Genomic DNA, 25,872 nt, shown 5'->3' on the forward strand with positions numbered 1-25,872 from the left:
CCGGCAGGGCGAGCAGCTCGGGCGGGGCCGGCAGGGCGAGCAGCTCGGGCGGGGCCGGCAGGGCGAGCAGCTCGGGCGGGGCCGGCAGGGCGAGCAGCTCGGGCGGGGCCGGCAGGGCGAGCAGCTTGGGCGGGGCCGGCAGTGGAACTGGCAGATCAGGTTGCTCGGGGAAGACCTCCGTGACGTGAACAGCCTCTGGATCGGCAGACGTGACGTGAACAGCCTCTGGATCGGCAGACATGACGTGAACAGCCTCTGGATCGGCAGACGTGACGTGAACAGCCTCTGGATCGGCAGACGTGACGTGAACAGCCTCTGGATCGGCAGACGTGACGTGAACAGCCTCTGGATCGGCAGACGTGACGTGAACAGCCTCTGGATCGGCAGACGTGACGTGAACAGCCTCTGGATCGGCAGACGTGACGTGAACAGCCTCTGGATCGGCAGACGTGACGTGAACAGCCTCTGGATCGGCAGACGTGACGTGAACAGCCTCTGGATCGGCAGACGTGACGTGAACAGCCTCTGGATCGGCAGACGTGACGTGAACAGCCTCTGGATCGGCAGACGTGACGTGAACAGCCTCTGGATCGGCAGACGTGACGTGAACAGCCTCTGGATCGGCAGACGTGACGTGAACAGCCTCTGGATCGGCAGACGTGACGTGAACAGCCTCTGGATCGGCAGACGTGTGTTTCTTCCTCCTCCTCCGCCTACGATGGCAAGACGGTGGCATTGAGCCAACCGCCTCAGGGGAAGTTACACTCACCGGCAAGGGTATGTTGGTCATCCTGTCACGAGACACAGGCGTGACTGATGCATCCCACTGGCTCCGATCCTGAAGGTATCTGGTAAAACCCCAAAAGTCCAAGATCTCCAGCCCCTTCATTTCCCACCCAGGCAATGGGTCATCAAGACAGACATTAAAAACATCCTTTAATGCTGCCTCATTGTAGCCCATACCTCTCACGAGTGTCCAAAAGGTCTGAGCCAGGCAACCCACCGGCTGGCCCCGCTGGCGTAGGCTCATCAAATTTTGGACTCGCCCCTTCCTCTCTTTCTCCTTGTTAGGAGGAAGGATACGAAACCCCATCATGCTGGATCTCTTTTGTGACGGAGTTCTTCTGTCACGGAACACACAGGAGAGAGAGATCCAAATGCAATGATTTATTGAAGGGGTAATCCGTACTCACAACTAGTTCAGGCAGAGGTCAAAATCCAGAAAGGCAATCCAAAACACGAAACAAAACAAGAAGCAGACAGAATGCAGACAACGGAAGTGTGGTGACTATAAACAAGGACTCCGTGACAAACACTGAAACAGACAGGGTATATATACACAAGTGCAAACAAGGTGACGAGAAACAGCTGAAGGAAATGAACAATCAGTGACAGACAGGATTATGGGAAATGTAGTGAAAATGCCTAGACACCGTGAAAACTGAGACCTCTAGTGTTAAACCCAGGAAACCACCAGACACTGTGACAATAGCCTACTCTCTATTTGTACAAATTTCTGCACATTAATTTAATTCTGAATTTTGCACTCACAAGTTGAAAGGCATTTGTTCAAATCAAGTTCACGGATAATTGTGCATGCATTTATAAGCCTAATCATTATGATACTAAAATCCTAACAAATAGGCTATGCTATGTACAAAAAAATCAGATGAGCCCATAATATGAACGGTTAGGCATTTTCCTCCCATAGAAAACCATTAGGCTATAAGAACGCTTAATGTGGCTTGATGCAGATTAGAATGTCCCCTTATTTATGTCGAAATAACGAGATATCGATACTAGGCTACTGTGTCCACCGTGGTCTCCTTTCTGATCAGCGGAAACGATTTTTGCTTGTTTGGGATCTGACTGTCCAGCGTATTTGAAAAAGTTAAGCAAACTTTCCTGTCTTTTTGACATTTTTCCCCTGAGTGAAACGATCGAGGCTAACAGCAATCTCAACTCGTACAACAAGCGCGCAAGTCATACCTCACAAACATTGAACACTACACAAACAGTAAAACATTTTTTCATTTAGGCAATTAATTAGTGACACAGGAGGTGCCGGATCCAATGTCGGGGGTGACGGAACATGTTCCGGCGTGTTCCGGCTCAAATTAAGCCCTGGTAAAACCTGACTTTTCAAATGAGCGTGAACTGCGCGTGCTGCTCATTCCTGCCAGAGTGAGCGCCGCTCTCGTTCACGTTCATTGTATGAAAAGTGATTCGTTCAGTTCAGCGTTTGGCGAAAATATGAACGAGTTCAGTGAACGTCGTTCATTGAACGCGTTCATGCGCAACGCTGGGTCTTGTTCATTCATCACCGAAGTGGCGCTGGAATAGTGTTTGGCTAAACAGGGTGACTTGAGAGCCAGTGTCTAGTATTATTACTATATTATTTCGCTACACTCCCACAAAACAAGACAACATGAAAGCACACAGCTAGTGTAAAACACAAGCTGCGTGCTACACAGTACAGGACAAGACATGAAAGCACATGAAACAAGGCACACAGACAAGACAACATAGGAGTTTCAGGGCTCTGTCAGAAAACCAAGAAATAGACCAGACAGAAGTGACAGAACCCTGACAACAAGAAACAGGTTAACATAATGAGTAACTATGGCAACCAATTAGAACACATTCAGGCTGCATCCAAAATCGCATACTTCCCTAGGTGAAAACCAGTATGTGACAAAAGAAGTATGTTCGAATTAATAATATTCATAAAAGAGTAGGCAAAATGTACCCAGATGATTTACTGCTTACAAGTGTGCATATGATGGACACTTTGCTATCCCATGAGGCCACAGGAGAGGATTTATTAAGGAGGGACGGAGGAAAGTGTTTTGTTCAGCTTTGTGTTTTTTTTCTGAATGTGTTTCTTCATCTATTAGCCTGCATTGTTTTAACCTATGCCGTATAGCTGTTTTGCAGTATGTTCATTGTCATACTAAAAATGCTTAATTAATGCTTAGAAGGCTTTTCTTAAAAAAAATGCTATTATTTTATATGCAAAAAAATAACAATTGTCTTTTATTGTCAATATATTTTAGTTTGGATAATTTTTTGATTAGATCAGATAACACTTTAAGCTGTCATATGGTCATGTTAAAACATGCCACATAAAATGTGTACGTAGAAGTATACACTGTAATAATGAAACATGACAACATAATTGTACCACACGTGTGAATTTATTTTTGAGAAAAGTAATACTCTGAACCCTAAGTAGATTTAATCAAATTGAGAAAATCTAAAAGCGCTAGGTTGTGCCCCAACTCCCCCTACATCCTGTTTTTAGTGGTAGCCTTGGTCAAGCTGTTGACCAACTAATGCCAAGTCTCCATTACTTTGTGAGTCACCCCTACTCTCAGAATCAGAAACTGACAAATGTCAATAACAGTTACAAAATTGTTAGGATTGTCCTTTAAAGCAGTAAATATAACAGCGATTATTTTTGCCTAATAAACCACAGCCGTCCTGTAGAATATGCCGGACTCTTGTTCATTAAGATCATCATTTCTTTTGATGGATTAGTCTTTGAGTACCAAGGGCATAAATCCATCATCCAACACACAAATCTTGCACACTTTGATTTGCGGTCACCAATGCAGAGTTCACACTGCCCGATTTTTGCCCCAATTTTCACTCGCCGACAGATAGGCTATTGCGAAATCGCAAAATCCAATTGTAAAGTCAATTGCCCTCGGATCTGTGCTCGTTCACGTGAGTGATAATCACGTATGCTTTATCAAAGACGCGATCTGAGAGAATAGGCGATGCGTCGCCGAAGCCCGTGAGATTTTTGGCATGCTAAATATCTTGACCTGTCTGCAATTCAAAATTTGTTGACTGAAAATTACATTGGCGATGACCTACAGCCAATGAGAGAGCAAGATACAGGGCAGCGGGAAGTTCGGGGAGAAGTTATAGGCCTAGACCAGAATATTTACCGCCAACTCTCTGCAGAAAACGCATCTCCCCAACCATTTCCTCCTCCATAATCTTCTTTTATTTTTCACCCTTTCGCTGCAAATCAGCGCACAGACAAGTTTGATCGCAAGCTTCTTGCGGACTATCATTTTTAATAAAAATGGCCGCAGATTCGCGATGATACTGCGTGTGTTTTAGAAACACCCATTTTCAGCTTGCTTCCAATTCCTCACACACACACCACTCAAGTCGAACCTTCCGAATAATAATCTTTAATAAATTTCGGAAAGGCTGAACTGACTGGACATTACAAGGACGTTCGCGGGCTTCATTGATATGCGCTGTGTGAGGAACGTGCTCTTTGCTTGATGTGACTCGCAGTGCGCCGTCTCGCCCACCGGTATTTTCCTTACAAATGCTCTACGAAAGCATCATTTATGTTGTTTAGAATGCAGTGGGCATATAAATAAAAGTATGAAAAGTATAAGAGCGCTCGCGCGTACGGCTGTGCGCGACTGTGGTTAAATGTAGCCTACTTTCATCTCAAAATGCTTTTATGATACGAAATTAGGGTAAACACAGTCAGTTATGTCTTAAGGGATTAAACAGACAGGACAAACCACATCTTATATTTCACAAGAGATCTGTGCATTGGTGTGAATGCAGCATATCGGATCTCCCACTGTCTATGAAGTCATCAGTAGCCTAGTAATAATAAGAAAAAAAAACAGTAGTAAGAGAAAAATCACTCACAGCTCTTAAAAGGAAAATGTTCGGATACACTCCTCAATACTGAAGCACTCTTTGTTTATTGCGTGTAGCCTAGTATGTTTTTTGTTCCTCTTAATGTGTTATTATTTTAAAAAGTACCGGTACTTATAAATACATTTGTAATTAAATAAAAATATATATTTTAAGTTTTATTAATAAGACTAATTAATAACAAAAAAAGTAGATCAAGAATCGTTTTTGAATTGGATCATTACTCCCTGAATCGGAATTGGATCGGATCGTGAGATGCCCTAAAGATTCCCAGCCAACTAAGAAGATAAACAGCTTAAAAAAATAATTGCATATTAAATCGCAATCGCAATATTGGTGAAAAAAAATTTGCTATTACATTATTTTCCAAAATTGTTCAGTCCTTGTGCACACAACAGCAACTGAATACTACACCAGATAGCTGTGCAGTGCGATAAGAACAGTGATCTGGCGACTTTGAAAATATTTCTTTAGAGTCACTCTCTTTAGTACAGTCACTCTTATTTTTGCTTTGGATTACTGTTCTAAGATGGTCATTCTCCTTATATTGTTCACATTGTAGTTTAATTCAGTTTTAAAACAGTAGTTTCAAATGACCCTTTTAATTTTTCCCCATCTTATTTACTTTCTATCTGTTCCTCAGCAATGGCTCCTGTTTGGACTCAACCTGATAGGATGCAGAAGAATCTCCTCACAGTTCCCGCCAGCAAAACTGTCAAGTTTCATTGCCAGGCCAACGGTAACCCTACGCCAACACTCAAGTTGCTCAAGAACGGCAAAGAGTTTAAGAGAGACCAGCGAATAGGAGGCTTCAAGGTGAGGGCAACTGGAAGAAGAAAACACTGGTGCATCTAATGCCGCTTTTCCACTGCATGGTACGGTACAGCACGGTTCGGTACGGCACGCTTTGGCGCTTTTCCACTGCATGGTACGGTACAGCACGGTTCGGTACGGCACGCTTTGGCGCTTTTCCACTGCATGGTACGGTACGGTACGGCTCACTCGGTGCAATCAACTCTATGTGTCTGTAAAGGTGTGAACCAAATGGCCCATACAACTGGTGAGTGTGAATGACAAAGAAAAAACATTGCTTAAGAGTAGATTATAGTGTTCATCAATATCCTTTGGGAGGTCCTAACAGTTTTCTATTGAATGTAGCCCTTTTGTCTTCATGTATAAAGTTCTGTCACTCAGACAGAACTTTGGGTTAAGATTATTTGAAGGACGACATGCTAACATTGCAGCTGAAGAACTGATACAAACCTTCTATAAATTCTTCTCCCCACAAGAACTGTGGACAAACTTGCTTTTTTAATGTATTTTATTTTATGTAGCATTTTATTCAGGGCTCCAGTTGACCGGCATCTGACCGATGTCGACCGCTGCATCTGTTTCGCTCTGGAAATGAGGATGATTCTGAGCTCCCATTGTAATAGTGTGTGTGCTTATGCTGAATCAGATTCAGAGCTGACAGCCATGCTTTTCTTTTTGCATGTCTTTCCTGGGTGTGCATGGAAAACTTGGATGCATGTAACTATATTGGTGCCAAAATATGGAATGCCAAAAGTGCCAAATTCTGCATAAAAAGTTTTCACCTCTCTCACTACCCTCGACGGTGGGGTGGCTGTGCTTCTGCCAGGCCACCTCCACCCTGCATGTGAGGCCAAGGCACTCTTAAAGCTACAATATAAAATGTTGTCACCGCTAGGGGTCGCTAAGCTCTTATAATAACAAAGGCGTATATTGATGATGCAACTTGTCGTCATGCCGATGGATCTAATAATGTTTATGGGAAATAATGTTTATGGATGAGTGAATACATACATGCTTTTTAACATGACTGAAGCAGGGCGCGATTGCTAATGAGAAACAGATATCAGCGCCATATCCTGCGGATATAAAGGAGTGCGGACATTTCATTCTACCGAACTACCCGCAAGTGCTGAATTGATACACAAACTGGTCAGTTTATGTAACAAATTAAAATTGTGAGGTAACGCAGCACTGTTACACTTGGTCTACACTATCATACTAAACTGCATTTGAGTGTGTTGAAATTTATAATGTTATTCTATGTGTTAGTTTGTTGGCTGTATGAGACTAGCAGTAAGCTAGATCAACATTAGAATTACATACTGATCATATTCTAACATTTCATCATGTTGAGCTATATAACATTGATTATTTTTATATACGTTTGATCACCTGTCTAATAAAGTACATGCAAGAATGGCGTCTCTGTCAAGTCGAAGTTTGTCGCGAACGCGGAGCTCTAGGCATCTCGAAAACGCCAGGCCGATATTGATCCTCGTTTTATTTCTCCTTTTGTCCCAAAGTCTGCTTGCCATGGTCCATTATATTTGAATGAAACAACAATAGAGTGGCGCTAGACAGTACGCAGTTGTCCATGTCTGTCACAATGGTTACTATGGCAGTACTAGCAGAAACCAGGGATAACGCGGACATTACGTCAGTGAAAAGTGACAAGGGACGGGCACTATTTAAAATTGTGAATTTCTCTGAACGTTACTTGGAAACATTTAGGATAATGTAAGTACACAATTGACATAAATATATAACACTGTGCAAGTGGTTTTTGGATATTTTGATACGAAATTCGTACATATTGTACCTTTAATGTATGAGGGTAGGTCTGAGCCAGGGTTGAGCTGCGCATGTTGACTGACCATGATCAAAGTCAGAGCGCAGGCCCTCAGGCCAGATGTTGTCCACCTTGGTGGTTCAGAAGCGCCCCCTGGCTGTGTCACGGTTTGTCTCAGCTGTCTCAGCCGCTCTTTAAGAGATGGGCGACCCGGAGATGGGTAGGGCTGCTCTCCCACGGAGGAGGGCCGGGTAGAGATATGTTGAGTCAAAATTCTGTTCCGCCACTGGCGTTTCAGTGGTACCGAATTCTTTTTAAAAAAAAGAGCAGTTCCTCTATCCCTGGGTCCCAAGTGGTCTCGGAGGGCAGTGGTACAGAAGCGGTACAGCTGTATATCTCTTTTATAAATCTGATAAAACTAAAGACATATGAGATATGAAGGATGCAATACTATTCTATAGGTACTCAAGATTAACATGAGATTGGCTGAAACTGTGTGTGTTATGTCCCCTTTAAGTTTTAGAGCCATGTCGCGTTGATCAGTAAACTATTTCATGTTGCATTTTTATTGGCTAGTCAGTAGATGTAGGTCGTAGCAGCAAACACACTGAAAAGATCATGCTAAATTTCTCACACTGTCAAAAAAAATGATCGCAGACTCTCTTTGAACCTCTCTCCCTGTAAGACGTAGGACCACTGTTTAGGAGCCATGACCACAGAAATCGCCACGATTGTTAATTGTTTTTAAAATTATTACAGGCATTAGTGGACATGGAGTGGCCTGATTATCACTGTTCACCATAAAACACACTCGCTGCTCTTAAAAGACAATCAGCTTTCTAATGCATTTAGCAGTTTTCTGCTTTTATATGTTTGGATCCAAGTAGATTTTGTGTTAATCTATAATGTAAGAGGTCGGAATCAGATTCACTGTTTAAAAAAAAAAAAAAATGTATACATTATGATGTAATGTTTATATTTGGAATCTGCACTGATTGGATGTCCTGGTGTCATTCAAAGCTTTTATTGTGTATATCTCTGTTACTGCACAGGTTCGGGAGCACATGTGGACCATCATAATGGAGTCGGTGGTACCGTCAGACAAAGGCAACTACACCTGCCTGGTGGAAAACAAAATCGGCAGCATCAATCACACCTACCAGCTGGACGTAGTCGGTCAGTAACATTTCCTTTCTTACCTCTACATTTTAAAAGTTAGGTTGATGTAAATGTAATCTTCAAGGACAGTCACATGTATTCTTGTGATGGTGTGTGTTTAATGATCCATTGCAAATATGAAGTGTTTACGTGAAGCAGTGGATTCAGACGTGTTAGAGTTAGAGACATGGTTAGTGGCTGAGATTAGATTAATTGGAATAAGTTAATACATTTCATACACTGATTGGCTGACTTAATGGACTTAATTGATGCCTTTTTTTCACGAGTTCACACTTAGATATAATTTGAAGGGGTAAAGTTTAATGCGTATTTGGCGTGCTGTCCGGAGGGAGGGCTCCGAGCTCGGAGTTCGGCCCGAACCCAGAGTACTCCCCCCGTATGTAAGTGTTTAGGACTAGAAGCGTGGAGAAGGGGTGGTGGAGGGATGCTGCAAAAACTGTCAATGGTTTGAGGTGAGACTGCTGAGTATATATACCTCTTACCATTGATTGCTGAGTGCTCTCCACTTGTGTTAATTATCTGAACGTGCTCCTCCCGAACCTTGTTAATAAAACATCATGTTCCACTGATTTATTTGCTAAATAATGAAGGTATCAATCAAGTCCACATCAGTCAATCAGTGAACCCATGTAGACAGAGGCCACTGTGCCATACATAGCTTCATCAACTGCGCCATACACACCATTGGAATTAGTCACTCACACACAAGACACTCATACATTTATACCATCAAGTCCTCCTAGGACAATCAGAGGTTTTAATTCGCCTTTGGCTAAGCCACACCCTAGAATGTAGATTGACCAATCACAGCGCAGCCAAGAACAAGCTCCCACAGAGGTCCAACACTTTTTCACAGCGCTCTATTGACTTTATCACAGGCGTCTCATATTTTTGGTCTCGGCAGGCTATTACCGTCGTAGTTTTATCAAAAATATGGTTAAACGTTGTGCCTGGGGCATTTGTAACACAGATACGCATTTCCCAGAGAGGTTGGAGGGGGGTGTCGGTTTTTTTCCCTTCCCAAAACCATAAGTAAAATCCTGTGTCGTTTTTGGATTAAACTGTGTGGACGTCCTCAGTCAGCGAAACCCCTCAAGATCAACAACACACTTTTGTGTGCTCTATTTTTGCTTTTAACCTTAAGCACACTTTTCTCAGCCTCCGTCTCGATTAGGATATGCGGTGGTTCATTTTTTGACTGTGACCGTTATGCTTTTGCCTCTATTTGGATGGCTTGTTGTTGCTTGCGTTTCACCGGTATGTCTTGAATATAGCCTTCGAACGCACACTGCAGCCCCTTTTGCCTACTTCTATCGGACACTTTATTTGCTGCTTTATAAAAGTTTGATAAAATTTCAGCAGGAAGAGCTGTCACAGCATAAGCCATGTTGATACCAAACCAGTGCCCAGATGAAGTTGACGGACGTAGCAACAGTAACTAAGGGGGGCGGGGCTTAGCCAAAGGTGATTTACAAAGGGACATCATGTGCATGATTTTGGTAAACTTCATTATTTTTGGGCAAGGTCATTATACTTTTTTAATGTAATTTGTGAGCGTATTAATTTTTTTTTTTTTCAAGAAATGCAAGTGAAAGCACATATTTCTAATGAGCCTAGGTTGCAACATTTCCGTGCAGCCACAGAGTTGTTGAGAAAAGTTTAGTTTTAGTAGATATACCCAACGGCTCTGGATAGACCTACAACTAATCAGAGCAACGGAGTATGTGACATATGTTGAATCCCGTAGGAAGGATGGCAAAACATCTTTCCAATCGACAAATGCCTTGATCCCGGTTCTCTGTTCCTCTTTTTAAATGAATGCGCTGTCGATATCTTCTATAAAAGACACGATGGTGGAATCTACACGTCTCAATTCTCCAGCGGCAGCCACCTTTGTTGTAAACAAATTCAACCCAAGCGCTCTTTGGTGACGTGGATGATTACGTTACTGTTGATCATCTGTCCATCATTGTATAAAGTCCGCCGTGACAATTTGATTGGTCCGAACAGCTCTGGTTCGAGCATAGTTGCTTCACAACAAGGGGGATAATCCATCAGCCGGAAACCAAAGCTTCTCTCAGGGTCGCAATTGATTAGCAGAGCATCTCCTGCTGTTAGCATTCCATTGACTCCCATTCATTTTGGCGTCACTTTGACAACAAATAACTTTACGTCTGAGGCGTTTAAAGACTCTATGGGCCCTATTTTAACGATCTGAAATGCAAGTGTCGCAAAGCGCAAGTAACTTTGTGGGCGGATCCCGGCGCTGTTGCTATTTTCCCGGCGGGATAAATGACTCTTGCACCTGGCGCAAATCTAAAAGGGGTTGGTCTGAAGTATCTTCATTATCCATAGGTGTGGTTTGGGCGTAACGTGAAATAAACCAATCAGAGCGACCTCTCACATTCCCTTTAAGAGCAGGCGCGCTTGTTCCAACGCGGATTGCTATTATAACGGCGGATTTGCCAGCGCACGCCAGGAGCAGTTCACAGCCGAGGAGAGCGACGTTCTCGTCAGGGCCGTAAAACACAGAGAAGTGACATTGGGGATGATGGGAGAAACCCACCCAAACCCACCCAAATTAGCTTCGGTTAAACAGGCGTATAATTTGGGTAAATGTGTATCCTAATCTAGATTCTTTTTTTTAAATCTAGATATATCTTTTTCACATCTTCACGGACACAACAATGATTTCCCTCGTGTGTTAATATTTTTCCTTGTAATAATGTATGATTTGCACAAATGAAAACTGCTGCGTCTGTTTATATTAGAGAATCAAAGTGGATGCGCGTTAACACGCTACATTATGGCCAAGCACGCGCCCTTAAAATACCATATCACTAACGCGCAACGCGCCGCTGACTTTAGACTGTTTTTTTCCTGGTCAATGGCGCAATTGCTTTCTAAAACTGGAAAATAGCACCAGGGGAGTTTTGCGCCGGAACACGCCTCCTCTTTGCGCTGAACCGCCCCCGCGAGCGCAAGTTCATTCCCTAATTTACCGACGTGCGTCTGTGGAGGGAAAAGTCCGCTGTGCGCGGGTGCAAAATAGGAATGATACATGCGTCGGTGTTCAAAGTCAATTGCGCTGGGTGCAAGATAGGGCCCTATTTGTTCATTATTTATTTGTAAAGAACCACAACAATGTATAAAATGCTCCATTACCTTGTATCTTACGTTATGGCCCTGTAGAAGCAGTTTTTGTAAAAATAGGCTAACGATTGCGTCATAACCACTCGACTCTCTGTCGCACAGTCGAGAAATTACCGGATAGACCGGCGGAGAAGCTCGCAAGCAATCTGGAGGCATAAAGTCAAGGGAGAAGCCCATAGAGAGTGATAAAGTTGCTCCTGCTGCTAACTCATGGACAGCTAATGCTCACGCTCTCCGTCTCTGCGAGATTCGGAAGGGAATGATTCAGATTTCTCTCGGCAAAGCTACTAGAAGACTGACAGCTGTCAGACAGGCTCACGTCACATCATGTCGTCAAGCTCAGTTTGAGCCTGCACAGTTCGCTCAGCCATCAGGAAGTGAGTGCTTCTAATTGACTTCACTTTTCTCCGTTGAAACCTATGTGGTCGCTGTGTCCATTTATTTAACTGTCTATGCTCCACAACGGATCAAGTCCAGACCGAACTTCCCGACCTTGAATGTTGTTGGTGGGGCTAAGTTCAGCTGACATCCAGGCTACAAAATTATAACAATTATAATGAGTTTCTAGTCTGCATGTTAAATAGGCTGCTCCCTACAGCCTCTGGGATAATGAATATCTCACTTTCCACAATGCTGATCCCAACTTTGATTTCTTTAAGAGGGAAAAAGGATGATCAGGGAAAGGAGTAAAAATCATTTTAACCTCATCATGTTTGTGTGTTACAGAGCGTTTACCGCACAGGCCGATCCTCCAGGCTGGTTTGCCTGCTAACCGTACAGTAGTGGTGGGAAGTGACATGGCGTTTGAGTGTAAAGTCTTCAGCGATCCTCCACCACACATCCAGTGGCTGAAGCACTTTGAGGTGAACGGCAGCAGAGTCGGCCCTGACGGACTGCCGTACTTTCGGATCTTGAAGGTAAAAACTCTTCACTAGTCTGAGATTGACAGAAGTGTGCCTATCAATTTCAGTTAAAATGATCATATGTTCCTACACAAAATTAGCCTGGATAACGTCAGACCTCGTCTCATTGAGACGTGGTCTGGGAACCACATGTTAATTTTCTCGTATTTGAGGCGTGGTTTACGAATGCCCAGAGCCGTTTATTGGGCGCTACGAATGTCTATCAAATGCGCCTGTACGTAGCTCATAGCCAATCGTTTCAATTATACCAGATGACGTATGTAGAGCGACAGAAATTCGACGAGGAAGAAGATGATGGGTCATAGATTTATGTGTACACGATGGCGTTCAGCGACTATTGCCGTTTGTGGAAGACAACATGAGGGTAGAAGATAAATCTGCAGTGCACATGTTGATATAAACAAACTGCTTCGGTGTGTCGCATAGACGTCGTCATCGTCTTGCTGCTCCCTCCCCGTTCTGTGATTGGTCCCCTCGCTGAGGCGAAAATCTAGTCCATGGTATCCAGGCTGCCAGCGTGAATAAAATCGCGCTGCGCGGAAGGCAGCATGGGGAAACCCAGGCTAACACAAAATAATGTAGTGACACAGTTTACAATATTTGTCTTACAGTGAGTAAAAATGAACAAGTACACTCGTTGTCAAAACTCCTCTCTCTCCTCTGGTGGGTTTTCTCGAATCTCTCCGGCTTCTTTTCTCTAGACGGCAGGCGTCTACACTGCGGATCAGGAGATGGAGGTACTGCTGATCAGGAATGTGTCTTTAGAGGATTCTGGAGAGTACACTTGCTTGGCTGGGAACTCTATCGGCCACTCCCATCAATCTGCATGGTTGACTGTCTATAAAGGTATCTTTGGTTCTTGTGGTGCTCTTTTTGTGGTGATGGTTTCATGTCCCTTTTTAACAGCATTAGTTTAAATGCACTCAAATAATCTGTTAGTAATCAGATTGATGGGTCGATCCAAAATAAATTTCAACCGGATTGATAGGGGAGGTGTAGACCTGAAATAATCCAATCAACAGGAAAAAAATAACCCAAAAAATGTTGGATTCAAAAAATCCTTGCGCACATGCGTATGTTTACATGCGTTTTACATCATACAAATATGCATAGATTTTCTGACTGATTTCAAACTGGTCAGTGGATGCAACTACATATTTAATAAATGTTTGCTAAAAACACTTTCTTTTTTGATATATCTTTATACTCATGCACATATGCATTCGCTGAAGTTTTGTTTGGGAATAATACACATATAAACGAATAAGCGAATTGCAATATTTAGGGTTCATATAAACAGAACGTCCAGAATCTGAAATCAGATTAGATTGACAAAAAGTAGTGCATGTACACATACCTACTTTGGGTTGAATTCCGTCACGCTACTATTGTGGTTTACATAAAATCAAACAATTGCCTACTTTGTATGAGAGTTTGATTTTATGGAAGGCACAAGCTATTATGTTCATGTTTAAGGCATTGTCAATGCTTTTAAATACGGTTGCACTTTATTTTGATGGTTTATAGCTTTTATACAAGGAATAGTATTTTATTTTATTTTTTATAAAAATGGCAATGCAATTATTATTTTAATATAGAATCAAAAGCACAAAGCTGATGTGCACATCCCAAACACCCAGTTTGGGCTCAGGTGCAGGACAATTATTATTTTAACCCCTGTAAAACTGCATTATAATATCAGTTAACCTGGATTATTTTTCCATGTTTAAATAAAAATTAAATGAAACTAAAAAAGTGCCCTGCATGCCCGCCAGCTACAACTTTTATTTTAAGTTTATGTTAAGTTATTTTGCAAGGATCATGCCACTTTGGTTGGTCACTTTTTAGAGCTTTTTTGTAACAGGATTCTGACCCTCATGTTTTTTCTGGTCTTGTCTTTTTACAAGAGCCCAAGTATCCTGTTGACATATCGGCATCATCCTCCAGTCCAGCCCGGACGGTCCTATACCTGTCTTCTGTACTGACACCTGCTCTTGACTGTGTATTTTCCCCCCTTATGGTAGTTTTTGTTCATTTGGTTGTATATTGAGTCAACTAAAGCCCACCATTTTCTCTGCTTTCTTCTTTGCTTCTCATTTTTCTAGTTCTCTCCTTCCTTAAACCATGACATCCCGTTTTGTATGTGGGGCCCATATGGGTATGAAATGGGCTGAAAAATGGGCCCCATGTGGCATTGTCCGCGGGTTCCATAATGGCCCCCATGTAATTGCCCAGTTGTATTTCATGGGCAACATGCACTAGACCCATCTCGGTCCCAGCTTATAATACAAAATGCTGTTCATTTTTGTGAGTGAGTGAGTGAGTGAGTGATGTTCCAATAAAGTCTCATTTATACAACGAGCAAGTTAGTGTGTTTTCTTGGTACAGTAAATGCTGCACAGCAAAGAAGGGGAGCACTAAATATTCTAGTGCCCTTACTATAGTGGTTGATGGGGGCTGCTTGGACAGGACACAAATGCACCATCCGCAGATTGGGTAAGGACAATCTGTAAAAGGTAATGAAGTCACTCAAGCACCTGAAGTTATAGTTTTTTTTTTCTACCACAATCCTGTTCAATGAAGGCAAAGAAAACAGACATTTTATCATATCCTTGTGGGGAAAAAGTGTGCAAGCTGTTCATTAATGGATCAGGATGTATGTAGTTATGGTGTGGAGAATCTGTTGTCTACTCATCCTTGGTTTGATATAGCTTCCATTTGTTATACTTTATTTTACAATTGTTGTTCAGATTCAAAACCTGAATAATGATGATTTAGAAACTGAATTTTTATACTGAAATGTAAACATTGTGTTAATGATTTACAGCATACACGCACAAAGAATGAACAGATATTGTATCTACAAAGGATAAAGAAATTAGATTTATCAGTCACTCTATATACAGTAATGCATTTTGAGCATTTAGAATGTTATTGTATTTTAAGATATTAGGTAGTTTGATGCAATGTTGACATTAACTGTTTTAATTTGCCCTAACTGCTCTGTAATATTCTTTCTCAAAATATAATTTAATATAATAAAGTATATAATTAGTGCTGTCAAATCGATTAATCGATATGTTTGATGCATCAAACACAAAAGTTTCTGAATATACTGTGTATCAAATATGTAAATATTCTATATATATACATACACACACCCATGTATGTATATACATAGACTGCGTCTCAAGTTAAAGCACATTTGAATATTTGGGTTAGTTTTGACTTTAAGTTTGACTATTTTCTTCGCATGATCGCAAACATAAACCGCACTGGAGAGATTTTCTGTAAAGTTACAAAATTACTTCACGGGTGGAATTTTCTGAGGAAAAACAGGCCAACTCGATAGGAATGGGGGTTTTTGGTACTGAGGGAGTCATAAATGTTACAAAATCACAGGATCTTCAGGACGAACATGCATCCCCGCTCGTACTATTTTCACTGATTTCAAATGATTACACTGATGAGTGTTTTAATGACAGAGTGAGAAAAGTGTCCTAGAAAAACACACTTTTACAGCAGTAAGCCTATAACATTGAAAAAGTAATATGTTGATATTTATTTTATTTTCCCTTCTTGTCCACTCACTGCATTCCACTGTACATTGATCAGTTTCATTCCCTATTAAAACATCCTTCATTTGTTTTATTCATCTTCCAGGAATCTCTGTGAACCAAAACATGCTCTTGTTGAAATTCATTTAGAGCAGTGTAGGCTATTTCTCAACCCACCCCCCAGAATGTTTTACATGTTGTTAGTTTGTTAGTAGTTGTGTTAGGTTCTCTTCTTTATCTTTTTGTAAAAATAATAATAATAAATTATACAAATGAAACACAAAAACTTTTAAATATAAATATATTGGAAAAGTTAATTTATATCAGTAATTCAACTTAAAAGGTGAAACTAATATTTTATATAGACTCATTAAGTCAAAAATGTCAAGCCTTTATTTGTTATAATTTTGATGATTATGGCTTACAGCTTATGAAAACCCCAAATTCAAAATTAGAATATTGTGAAAAGGTTTTCATAAGCTGTAAGTCATAATCATCTAAATTATAACAAATAAAGGCTTGAAATATTTGACTTTGCATGTAATGAGTCTATATAATATATTAGTTTCACCTTTAAGTTGAATTACTGAACGTGATATTTTGCACGATATTCAAATTTTTCGAGTTTGATTTCAAAACACTCTTCCTCCTTGTGTTGAAAAAACAACAAGAGGCTCTACAGGTTATCCGATATCAGCTGACAGATTTTGATTGATCAGCTGACAAATTCTCTCCAATTTACATACTTTATTAATTTTTTATTTGATTTATTTAACAACCCTCTTTGATTATTCTTATACTGTTATGGTGGAGTTCCTGGTATCCCAAAAATAAAAGGAAGGAGTCATCCGACACTCTTACACTTTAAATGATAGTTCCAGTACACAGGTCAGAAAACCAAGATGGACGCGTCCATGCATCCAAGCGCTGAGCAGCCATATTGGATTCTGAATTCGGGGTTGTTGTGATTCCTCCAGGTTTCCGAGTCAGAATTTTTACTTGAGGGGGCGTTCCGTTTAAAAGTTCCTATAGGAACTTTAAATTTCTGTTTTCGAAGTACAAATGAAATGCACTATAAACTCTGCAAGACATTGTGGCCCTCAGGCTGCAGATCTGATTGGACATCCTTGACTTTTACACATTTCATTTCTGCTTTTAGAAACTCTCGTTGCTGGTAAGTGACCGTGTCAGTTTGACATGCTGGCTGGCAACTGCACGCGCAGACTTGACCCAGACTTGTTGCAAGACGGTGCAGTAATGTTAGCAAGCTATAGAGAGTTGAATGTTTTAGACAGTTCTTGCCAGAATGTGTGCAGAAAATAAATGTCCTAATGTTGTATTCAACTATTGAAATATTGAAGAATATAACTGACCTTTTGAAAATAGTTGTTTAAGTGTGAATAATTATATCAATGACTCACATCTCTGGATCTGGATCTCAGTTTTAAGAAAGCCTGGAAAGGAGAAAAGAGAAAAAAATGGGTTTAGAGGGGAATTAGAAAATTGGAAATGAAGGGAAAATACATTTTAAAAAAAGGAATGTCAAGAACGAACAGGGAAGAGTTCATCAGTCTGGTCCTAAAACCCTCCCATGGAATGTCTGACCAAAAAAATCAGACATTACATCACCCAAGTAATTTAGTCATTTACCAAACTTTCTATCTTGGGGTTTTCTTGCACATATTGTGGGTGTCTTTGCTGTTTTATGGAGAGCTAAGCTGGAAGCAGAGAGAATCCTTGATGAGGATAATGATGATGATGATGAAGATGAAGACCATGGTGCTGCTGATCTCAGTACTCCTAACTCAGGCTCTTCAGTCCCAGGGCAGGAAAGCCACCAAATATAAGGGTAAGTCTTTTTGTAGTTCTCTTGTTGTATCATGTAATAAACCGTGCTGACTATAAGAAATGTTGCACCTATCTGTCAACTAACTCACATTAGAGTATTGGTAAACTGTCTGCTTAATATCTGCTAACACTTTATTTAGATGCTCCCAACAGGCTACTGACTGACTAAGTCATTTTGCTAGTACATGTCAACTTATTCTACTAAACCTAGTCTACTAATACTCAACTAATACTCTAATGAGAGTTAGTTGACATGTAGTGCAACTTTACTTATAGTCAACAGAATGTTCACCATCAAAATAAAGTGTAACCAGATTTCTAGATATATATAATTGACTTCTTTTGTGATTGGAACGTCATCACAATCATTCAAACATCATTAAGATTTCTAAATGATTTAATTTACTCAGTTTTAGTAAATTACTTATAAGTCTCGGCCTCCAATGTGTTTTCGCTTATCTGTAGGATGCTAACAGTGATACCGATACACTAAACATCAAATGTGTAGGGCAAGTGTGTGTGTGTGGAGATTGAATAGAAAAGCGCTATCAAAGTGTATTACTCTTAATCAAACTCTCTCTACACTGAGCGCTTCATTGTTTAATTAGGACAGTTCATTTAGTGCACTTAATTATTTTAGAAAATGTTTTAAAGTTGATTTGCATAATAATAGAATCATAACAGAACAAAAATATATGGGAATATACTTCAAAATATAATTCAATATATTGCATACTACATTTCCATTTATGAGACACTAGTGCTTATATTTTCAATATACTGCAATATATGCATTGACCATGTATGGCTATATTAATATAACATATTTATAAATGAAGACAAAAATACCAACATGTAATATGCACAAAGGTTTATCCTTTATTGTGTACAGATATTGCACATACATGTTCCCATATAAATGTGAAAGTATATTCACATTCACAGAATGAGTTACAACAGATTTCTAGTTCCCAGCATGATTTGCTTCTGACTGTTAAAAGAGAGCAAATGTTAAAATTAAGTGTTATTTGATGCGTTTTGCTCAATATTAAGATCTGTTAGTGTTTAATGTTCTATTATTTTGGAATTTAAAAGGTTTAAGTCTATTTTTACTATATTTTCAAGTAATAACTGTGCCCGCCACAGCACAGTGATATTCTCTTGGCTAAATACTTTAGTACATACAGGTGTGCTTGTGGTGTTTTTAACTAGCTTGAAAATATGGATACAATGTATATAATTATAAAATGTAAGAAATATATTACATTATATTTTTCACTATATATGTGTTGATAATGCATGAGTAAATATATTAAAATATATTACACATGCAGTACCATATCTGATCACATATGCATATATATATTATGAAGTTACTGAATATAAAATTACATACATTATGATATATTAGTAAATATATTGTCACATTTTTTTTTCAATATATGAAAAGCGTCAATTCCTTATGTATATTATTCAATATATTGTAATATAAACAATATATTATTCAGTATATTTTCTAAATGTACTGTTATTTCATTTAATATATTGATCATTCATATATTGGGAAATATATTTTCTTTTTGTAAGGGTTAGGAAAGGAAGTTCTAGATTATTTATTTAACAGCCTTAACAATAACAAAAAAGTATCCTGTTCTTGGTATCCCTGGTCGAGGGCAAAATAGATTGCTTTCAGTTTGCTTCAGTTTTAAGCATTTATTGTTCACATCATAAAACATCCGTTTAAACATTCTGTTCTTGATCAGACGGATTGGATTCCTCAGATAATTATGATGAATGTGAGTCTTCCTCAGAAGAAGCAACTGAAGCAGCCAGAAACGACTTTGTGAGTCACCTTGTGCTGTAAACTCTGACTCAAAGATCTGAGTTATAACAGGAAATAGGACACATGTTTGCCTTCTAAACCACAGACGTCTTGTAGACTGTGAGTCTTCATTTCTTTTGATGAATTAGTCTTTTGAGTCCCAATGGCACTATTAAGACTCTCAGATGGAGCAAAACCAGAAATGGCCTTGATATTGTTCAAATAGTAGTTTAATTTAGTTTTGAAACAATAGTTTCAAATGATCAATTTAACTTTCCATTCCATGGTGCATATTACTTGACACTTTTGGTGTCAAACGATAGTTTTGTGTGGAACAGATCAAAATGTACATTGATTTTCATGAATCTCCCCCGGCAGTGAGTGTGAAGAGCTGTTGAAGGACCCGACCGCTTTTTGTAGTAACCTCCCCTTCGTACACTGATAAAAAATAATTCTGTGGTGAAGTAAATATTACAGAAAAAACAAATGTCATTTCTACATTTAGTTCAGGGAGTTAGTTCAGGCAAGAATAAAAAAAACTCAATTTAAACTTGTTGCATTAAAGCGTAAAAATCAACGTTATAAAATTAAGTAAAACCTACTCAAATTTCCTAATACTGGTGTTCCCATCATGCACGGGGGTATGAATAATTGATAAGGTTGCATTTTTCACTATTTTTCCAGCTGTGTTTACACAATTTTATCAATGCGTTTGATGTTAGGTTTAGTAATTTGCTGTTTTGTGACATCTGGAGTTCATTGTCTACTCAATATGAAACATGATCCGAAGAATGTTACAATGTGACCAAGTATTGAGATCTCTGTGTTCGGGTTGGAACCACATTACTTCTATTATTTAGATATGTTGTCTACACAATATCTACTGTATTATTTACGTATTACTTATTTACTGTATTATTATTAGATGTTCTAAGTAAAGCATTTACTTTAAAAGCATGGCTTGATTCAGTGTTATATTGTTTGAGTAAAATGTACTTGAAACAGAGTATTGCAAAATAAACTTCAACTAAGCAGAAATTACTCAACAAACTTTAACTAGCCAAGTTAAAGTTACTTATTTTCTTTTTTTACTTTATTTTACTTTACTTAGTGAGGTAACAAGAGTCTGGCACAATTGTTCATTTGCATTACGTGTTTGTGAAAAGAAAGTCAGACGGACTGCGAGTGTAGCAGCTCATCCTCATGGGAAGTTTCTGTTTACAAGTTCCTGTCAAAAGAGAATGTGAGAAAATGAAAAAAAAAATGTGTGTTGGGCTTTTAACTGATGTCAAAAAAGGCCTGTGAGATGGGCTGTGGCTTCAGATAACATTTCCACTCATTTCAGCCCAATTATAGCAGGCTCTGTGAGATTAGTGTCTTGGACATCTGTTAAATGTCCCAATTGTCATCCCATTTCTTTAGGAGGGGAAAAGGCTAAACCGAAGACGATATAGCGTAGCGAACCCAAGTGCAGTTAATTTACAGCGAAGATTAAAAAACATGAAAGAAACTATATATATATATATATATATATATATATAAACATGAACGAAACCTTGACTAGACTATAAACAGACCCAGCGCACAGAAACATGGAACAGCAACTTGCTTCAATGCACGACCAAGTAACATGGCAAACAAAAGGGCTTAAATACATGACTATGGGGAACACATAAAAAATAGCTGTGATCAAAGTTGAAAAGGCAGAAATATTAGCAGAGGTTTTTATTTAAGTACACAGTATCAATAACATATCAGAAGAAGTGAAAATAAATAGAGAACAAAGTAGAAAGGAACATCCAAATATTAAGATGGAGAAAAGGCCTTCTAATGACCATCTTGATGTCCAATTTTCATTACATGAATTAAAAAGAGCTTTTGGGGGAGTTAAGCAAACATCTCCAGGAAAGGATGAGTAAACGATGATTAAAAATGTCTTTGGATGTTATATTATGTCTTTTTAATAAATTGTGGAGCACGGGGAGACTTCCTCCTTTCGCGGAAACACAGGGTTATGATCCCTGTCTTAAAGCCATGCAAGAACAAGCTGTCACGGCTTGGCAGATGAAGGTCATTTCCAACGGAGATAAGTTTTAATTAAACAAGCGGGTTTAAAGGGGTGATGAACTGAGAAATCTAATTTTCCTTGAGCTTTTGACATATAAGAGGTCAACACACTATAAGAATACTATAAGTTTCAGAACTTAAAACTTATTTTTTAGTCCAATAAAAGCTTTTATTGACACCAGGCACAGAAGGCTGCAGTTTCAGGACCCTAGTTCTAGGACCGCAATTTAAAAGATTAATATTACACTTTTACTTAAAGCTCACTTTAAACCACCATATTCCGGTCACGGTTTAAAATGGTTTTAAAGGGTTAGTTCACCCAAAAATGAAAATAATGTCATTAATGACTCACCCTCATGTCGTGCTAAGCCCGTAAGACCTCCGTTCATCTTCGGGACACAGTTTAAGATATTTTAGATTTAGTCCGAGAGATTTCTGTCCCTCCATTGAAGCTGTATATACAATATACTGTCCATGTCCATAAAGGTAATATAAACATCGTCAAAGTAGTCCATGTGACATCAGTGGGTTAGTTAGAAGTTTTTGAAGCATCGAAAATACTTTTTGGTCCAAAAATAACACAAAATAAGACTTTATTACGCATTGTATTCTCTCCCGGGTCTGTTGTCAATCCTTCACAGTTACGCTGATGGCGTAAGACGCTGATGACGTGTATTACATGAGGGTGAGTCATTAATGACATTATTTTCATTTTTGGGTGAACTAACCCTTTAAGTAATTCACGAGTTCACACACTTACAAATAAGTCAGATGGAATAAATGGTATGCATATTTGGCGTGCTGTCCGAGGAGAGGGCTCCGGGCTCGGTATTCGAACCCAGAGTACTCCCCCCGTATTGCTGGTTTAGGAAGTAACCAGGCGAGTGTGAGGAGACGGGGTGGTGGAGGGATGCTGAAAAACTGTCAAGGAACGTTGGTGAGTCGAATGAGTATTTATATAGGTCTATAATGGATAGGTCCTAAATTTATATAGGATATAAATGTTGATTACTGATTGTTGACAGCTGGTTGGAATGATGTGATAATTGGATCAATTATTTGAACGTGCTCCTCCCGAACTTTGTTTATAAAACATCATTAAAAAAAATGTAGGCCTATGTTATATTTAGCATTTTATATGTAGCTAATGGCTACACCTTGCTTAGCACTACTGTAAACATTCTTTATTCATATGAAAATACCAACGCTATCTCACGACCAATTCGTACGAATTTGTACGAGTGATTAAAAGGTGGCTAATTCGTACGAATTTGTACGACCTCACTCGTACGAATTTGTACGATTTGTCTAAACCCACGTGACGGTTGGGTTTAGGGGCGGGGTCAGGGGTAGGTCATTCGTATGAATTCATACGATTTTGGCAAATCGTAAAATATGTACGATTTAGCAAAAAACGTACAAATTCGTACGAGTGAGGTCGTATGAATTGGTACGAATTAGCCACGTCGCAAAATTCGTACGAATTGCCGTGAGATCGGGTTGGAAAATACCCAAAATCGCACGAAAATCACACACATACCACATATACTCGAAATTGTGCATTTATTAGCATCTTGTTTCAGGTGAAGAGATGCGCCTTTAGCTTTGTTATCACAGAGGTCAGAATGAGGAAGTGTACACAGGACCGCGTCATGCAGAAGGGCAGGATTATGGTCACGTTGAACCACGTGAGTTCAAGAAAAAGTTCAAAAATACAGAAAAAGGCGGAGGGCGTGGAGCTGGGGACGGACTGGACACTGGGGGCGTCGGCCACCATGGTGGCGCAGACGGGGGGAGGAGCCAGGGTGAAGTCCAGACAGAGAGGCGGTCGGAACACTGGGGCCAATCGGCGGAGGCGGAACCCTGGTGAGAGGTGGCGGAACCGGTGGAACCGAGCGGCTGACGGATCATGGCGACACTGTAGACCCGGAAGATGGGAGCTGAGGCGCTGACCAGCAGGACTGAGGTGGTGACGTGGGGATGGATGACCGGGGTGACGGTGTGGTGAGGAAGGCCGATGGGGAGGTCGGAGGAAGTGAGGAGTCCAGTGATGCCCAAGGGGTGCAGGGTGAGGGTGCAGCCCGAATCCTGGTAGTCCGTGGCTATAGCTGGACGTCGACCACCGAAGGCCTACCTGGAGTGGCGATCGAGCCCAGCGGCACTCTGGGTAGAAGGACCGCGGAGCTGATGAAGGACTGGTGGGTCGAGGTGAAGGTGACGGGCTGACAGGTCGAGATGGAGGTGTGGGCCTGGAGGCTCGAGGTGCAGCCGGGACTCGGCCTCTAGCCGAGCTGCTGGCAGGGAAGCCCGAGGCGCGGAGGATGAGCCGAGGAGCTTGATAACACCAGTGGTGCAGACGGATCCAGGGGGCTGGCCGTGACCAGCGATGGAGACGGGGTAAGGACAGGCAGGGATACGGGCAGAAGATTTTTGGACAGGACCGGTGAAGAAGAAGATGATGATGATGTGAAGGTGGGGACTTGGGCGGGAATTGGATCACAGGTCGATCAGGTTACAGTGCGCTCCTGACTCTGCGATGGACCTCCTCGCTTGCGTCAACTCCGGGGCTCTGAAGATCCTCAGCATAACCTCGGTGGGCCCCTCAGGCTCGCTGGCTGGAGAAGAGAGGCCGTCGTTCCGGAGCATCCAGGCCAGGTACCGCAGATACGGCCTGCTCTCTGGGCGGAGGAGTAGTTGCAGCAGCGTGGGTCAGTCCATCACATTCAATTTGCTCATTATTGAGGGTCGGTTATTCTGTCACGGCTTGGCAGATGAAACAGACAGATGAAGGTAATTTCTAACGGAGATAAGTTTTAATGAAACAAGCGCGTTTAATAGAATGTAACAGCGTGTCCACAAGACATGCACACACAAACAATATCCAACAAGGGACTGAACTGAACGGGGAGATTATATACACAGGGTAAACGAGGGAACTAATAACTATACACAAGTGCATGAAGGTTCACTAATCGGAGACTAACAAGAACAGGTGCAGACAAGACAGAACAGAATTGTGACACAAGCATAATGCTACAAATTATAGACCTATAGGGTTAACGTCAAATTTCTGTAAGTCAATGGAATGTATGATTATGAGCAGATTGAACTACATGTTAGAAAGAATAGGGATTATTTCACGTCACCAGAGTGGCTTTCGTAAAAGAAACATTAGATGCTGCCATATGTTCATTGGCACAGTCACCAGCTCAGTCACTCTCAGCACTACACTTCCCAGGATCCTTCATGCTCACCACCTGCACACACAAGTCAATCACCTGCAAGCAGTCACCCTCCTTATCACTCATCAGCACTCTCTGGGTGCTTCTCAATTCTTATTTGTGCATCCTCGTTTCCTTTCCTCGTGTCTCAGCTCCACCCCCTGGAGGACGCGAGGGAAGGCTGCAAGGAAAGAAAAGGAGGACATAGAAATCAAATGAAAGCTTTTTTCTACATTAGAATACTTGATCACTCGAGCATCACTTCAAAGAGTCATCAACAGCGCTCAAGGGATCTGCCCTTACTTTGTTAAAGTTTGGTTATTTAAATAATTCATAACAAATAATAATAAAGCAAGATACCCTGTTGAAATATGTGTGATGTGTGGTTTATATAAACTGCAAACGTAAAGTATAAATTAAAATGATTGTGACCGATGTGAAGAGGAAGGAGAATTGATATGTGCGTCACGTTTAGTCGATAAAAAACTTCCGCAAAGGATACACCCGTGTATCCTCGCTTATGACTCCTCAGGAAGCTCGGGTGTATCCTTTGTGGAAGTTTTTTATCGGCTCCTCGATCCTTGCCTCCTCGCGGTGCAATTAGAGAATCGAGATGTACTTCAAGATGGCTGAGCTCGATCGGTTTCCGGGTCATAGGATGGAGGACGGAGGAGCGAGGAGACAAGGAGGGATATTGAGAAGCACCCACTGGCTACATCCGAAAACGTATGCAGCTTTTTGCCTCGCTGTCCTATCAGGCAATGGCTTTGCAGACAACGTTTCCACACGAAGGTTCCTTGCG

The 25,872-nt window shown here is 40.7% G+C and overlaps 1 protein-coding gene across 3 annotated transcripts in view; it reads left to right on the forward strand.

The window, feature by feature from the left end:
* Nucleotides 1-25,872, forward strand: part of LOC307012126 (fibroblast growth factor receptor 1-A-like) — a 44,716-nt gene that overhangs the window by 11,724 nt on the left and 7,120 nt on the right. The window contains exons 3-7 of one of the 3 annotated variants that reach the window (XM_079638422.1): nt 5,342-5,514; nt 8,353-8,476; nt 12,359-12,549; nt 13,257-13,401; nt 14,463-14,916. In XM_079638422.1, coding sequence (XP_079494548.1) covers nt 5,342-5,514; nt 8,353-8,476; nt 12,359-12,549; nt 13,257-13,401; nt 14,463-14,605 — 776 coding nt within the window. In that variant the 3' untranslated portion in view covers nt 14,606-14,916. Of the gene's footprint in view, nt 1-5,341; nt 5,515-8,352; nt 8,477-12,358; nt 12,550-13,256; nt 13,402-14,459; nt 14,917-25,872 lie in introns of those variants that run through there. The other 2 variants (XM_079638421.1, XM_079638423.1) reach the window with 2 other exon arrangements.

Source organism: Phoxinus phoxinus (assembly GCF_949152265.1).
Source record: "Phoxinus phoxinus genome assembly, chromosome: 15".
NCBI classification, from domain to species: domain Eukaryota; kingdom Metazoa; phylum Chordata; class Actinopteri; order Cypriniformes; family Leuciscidae; genus Phoxinus; species Phoxinus phoxinus.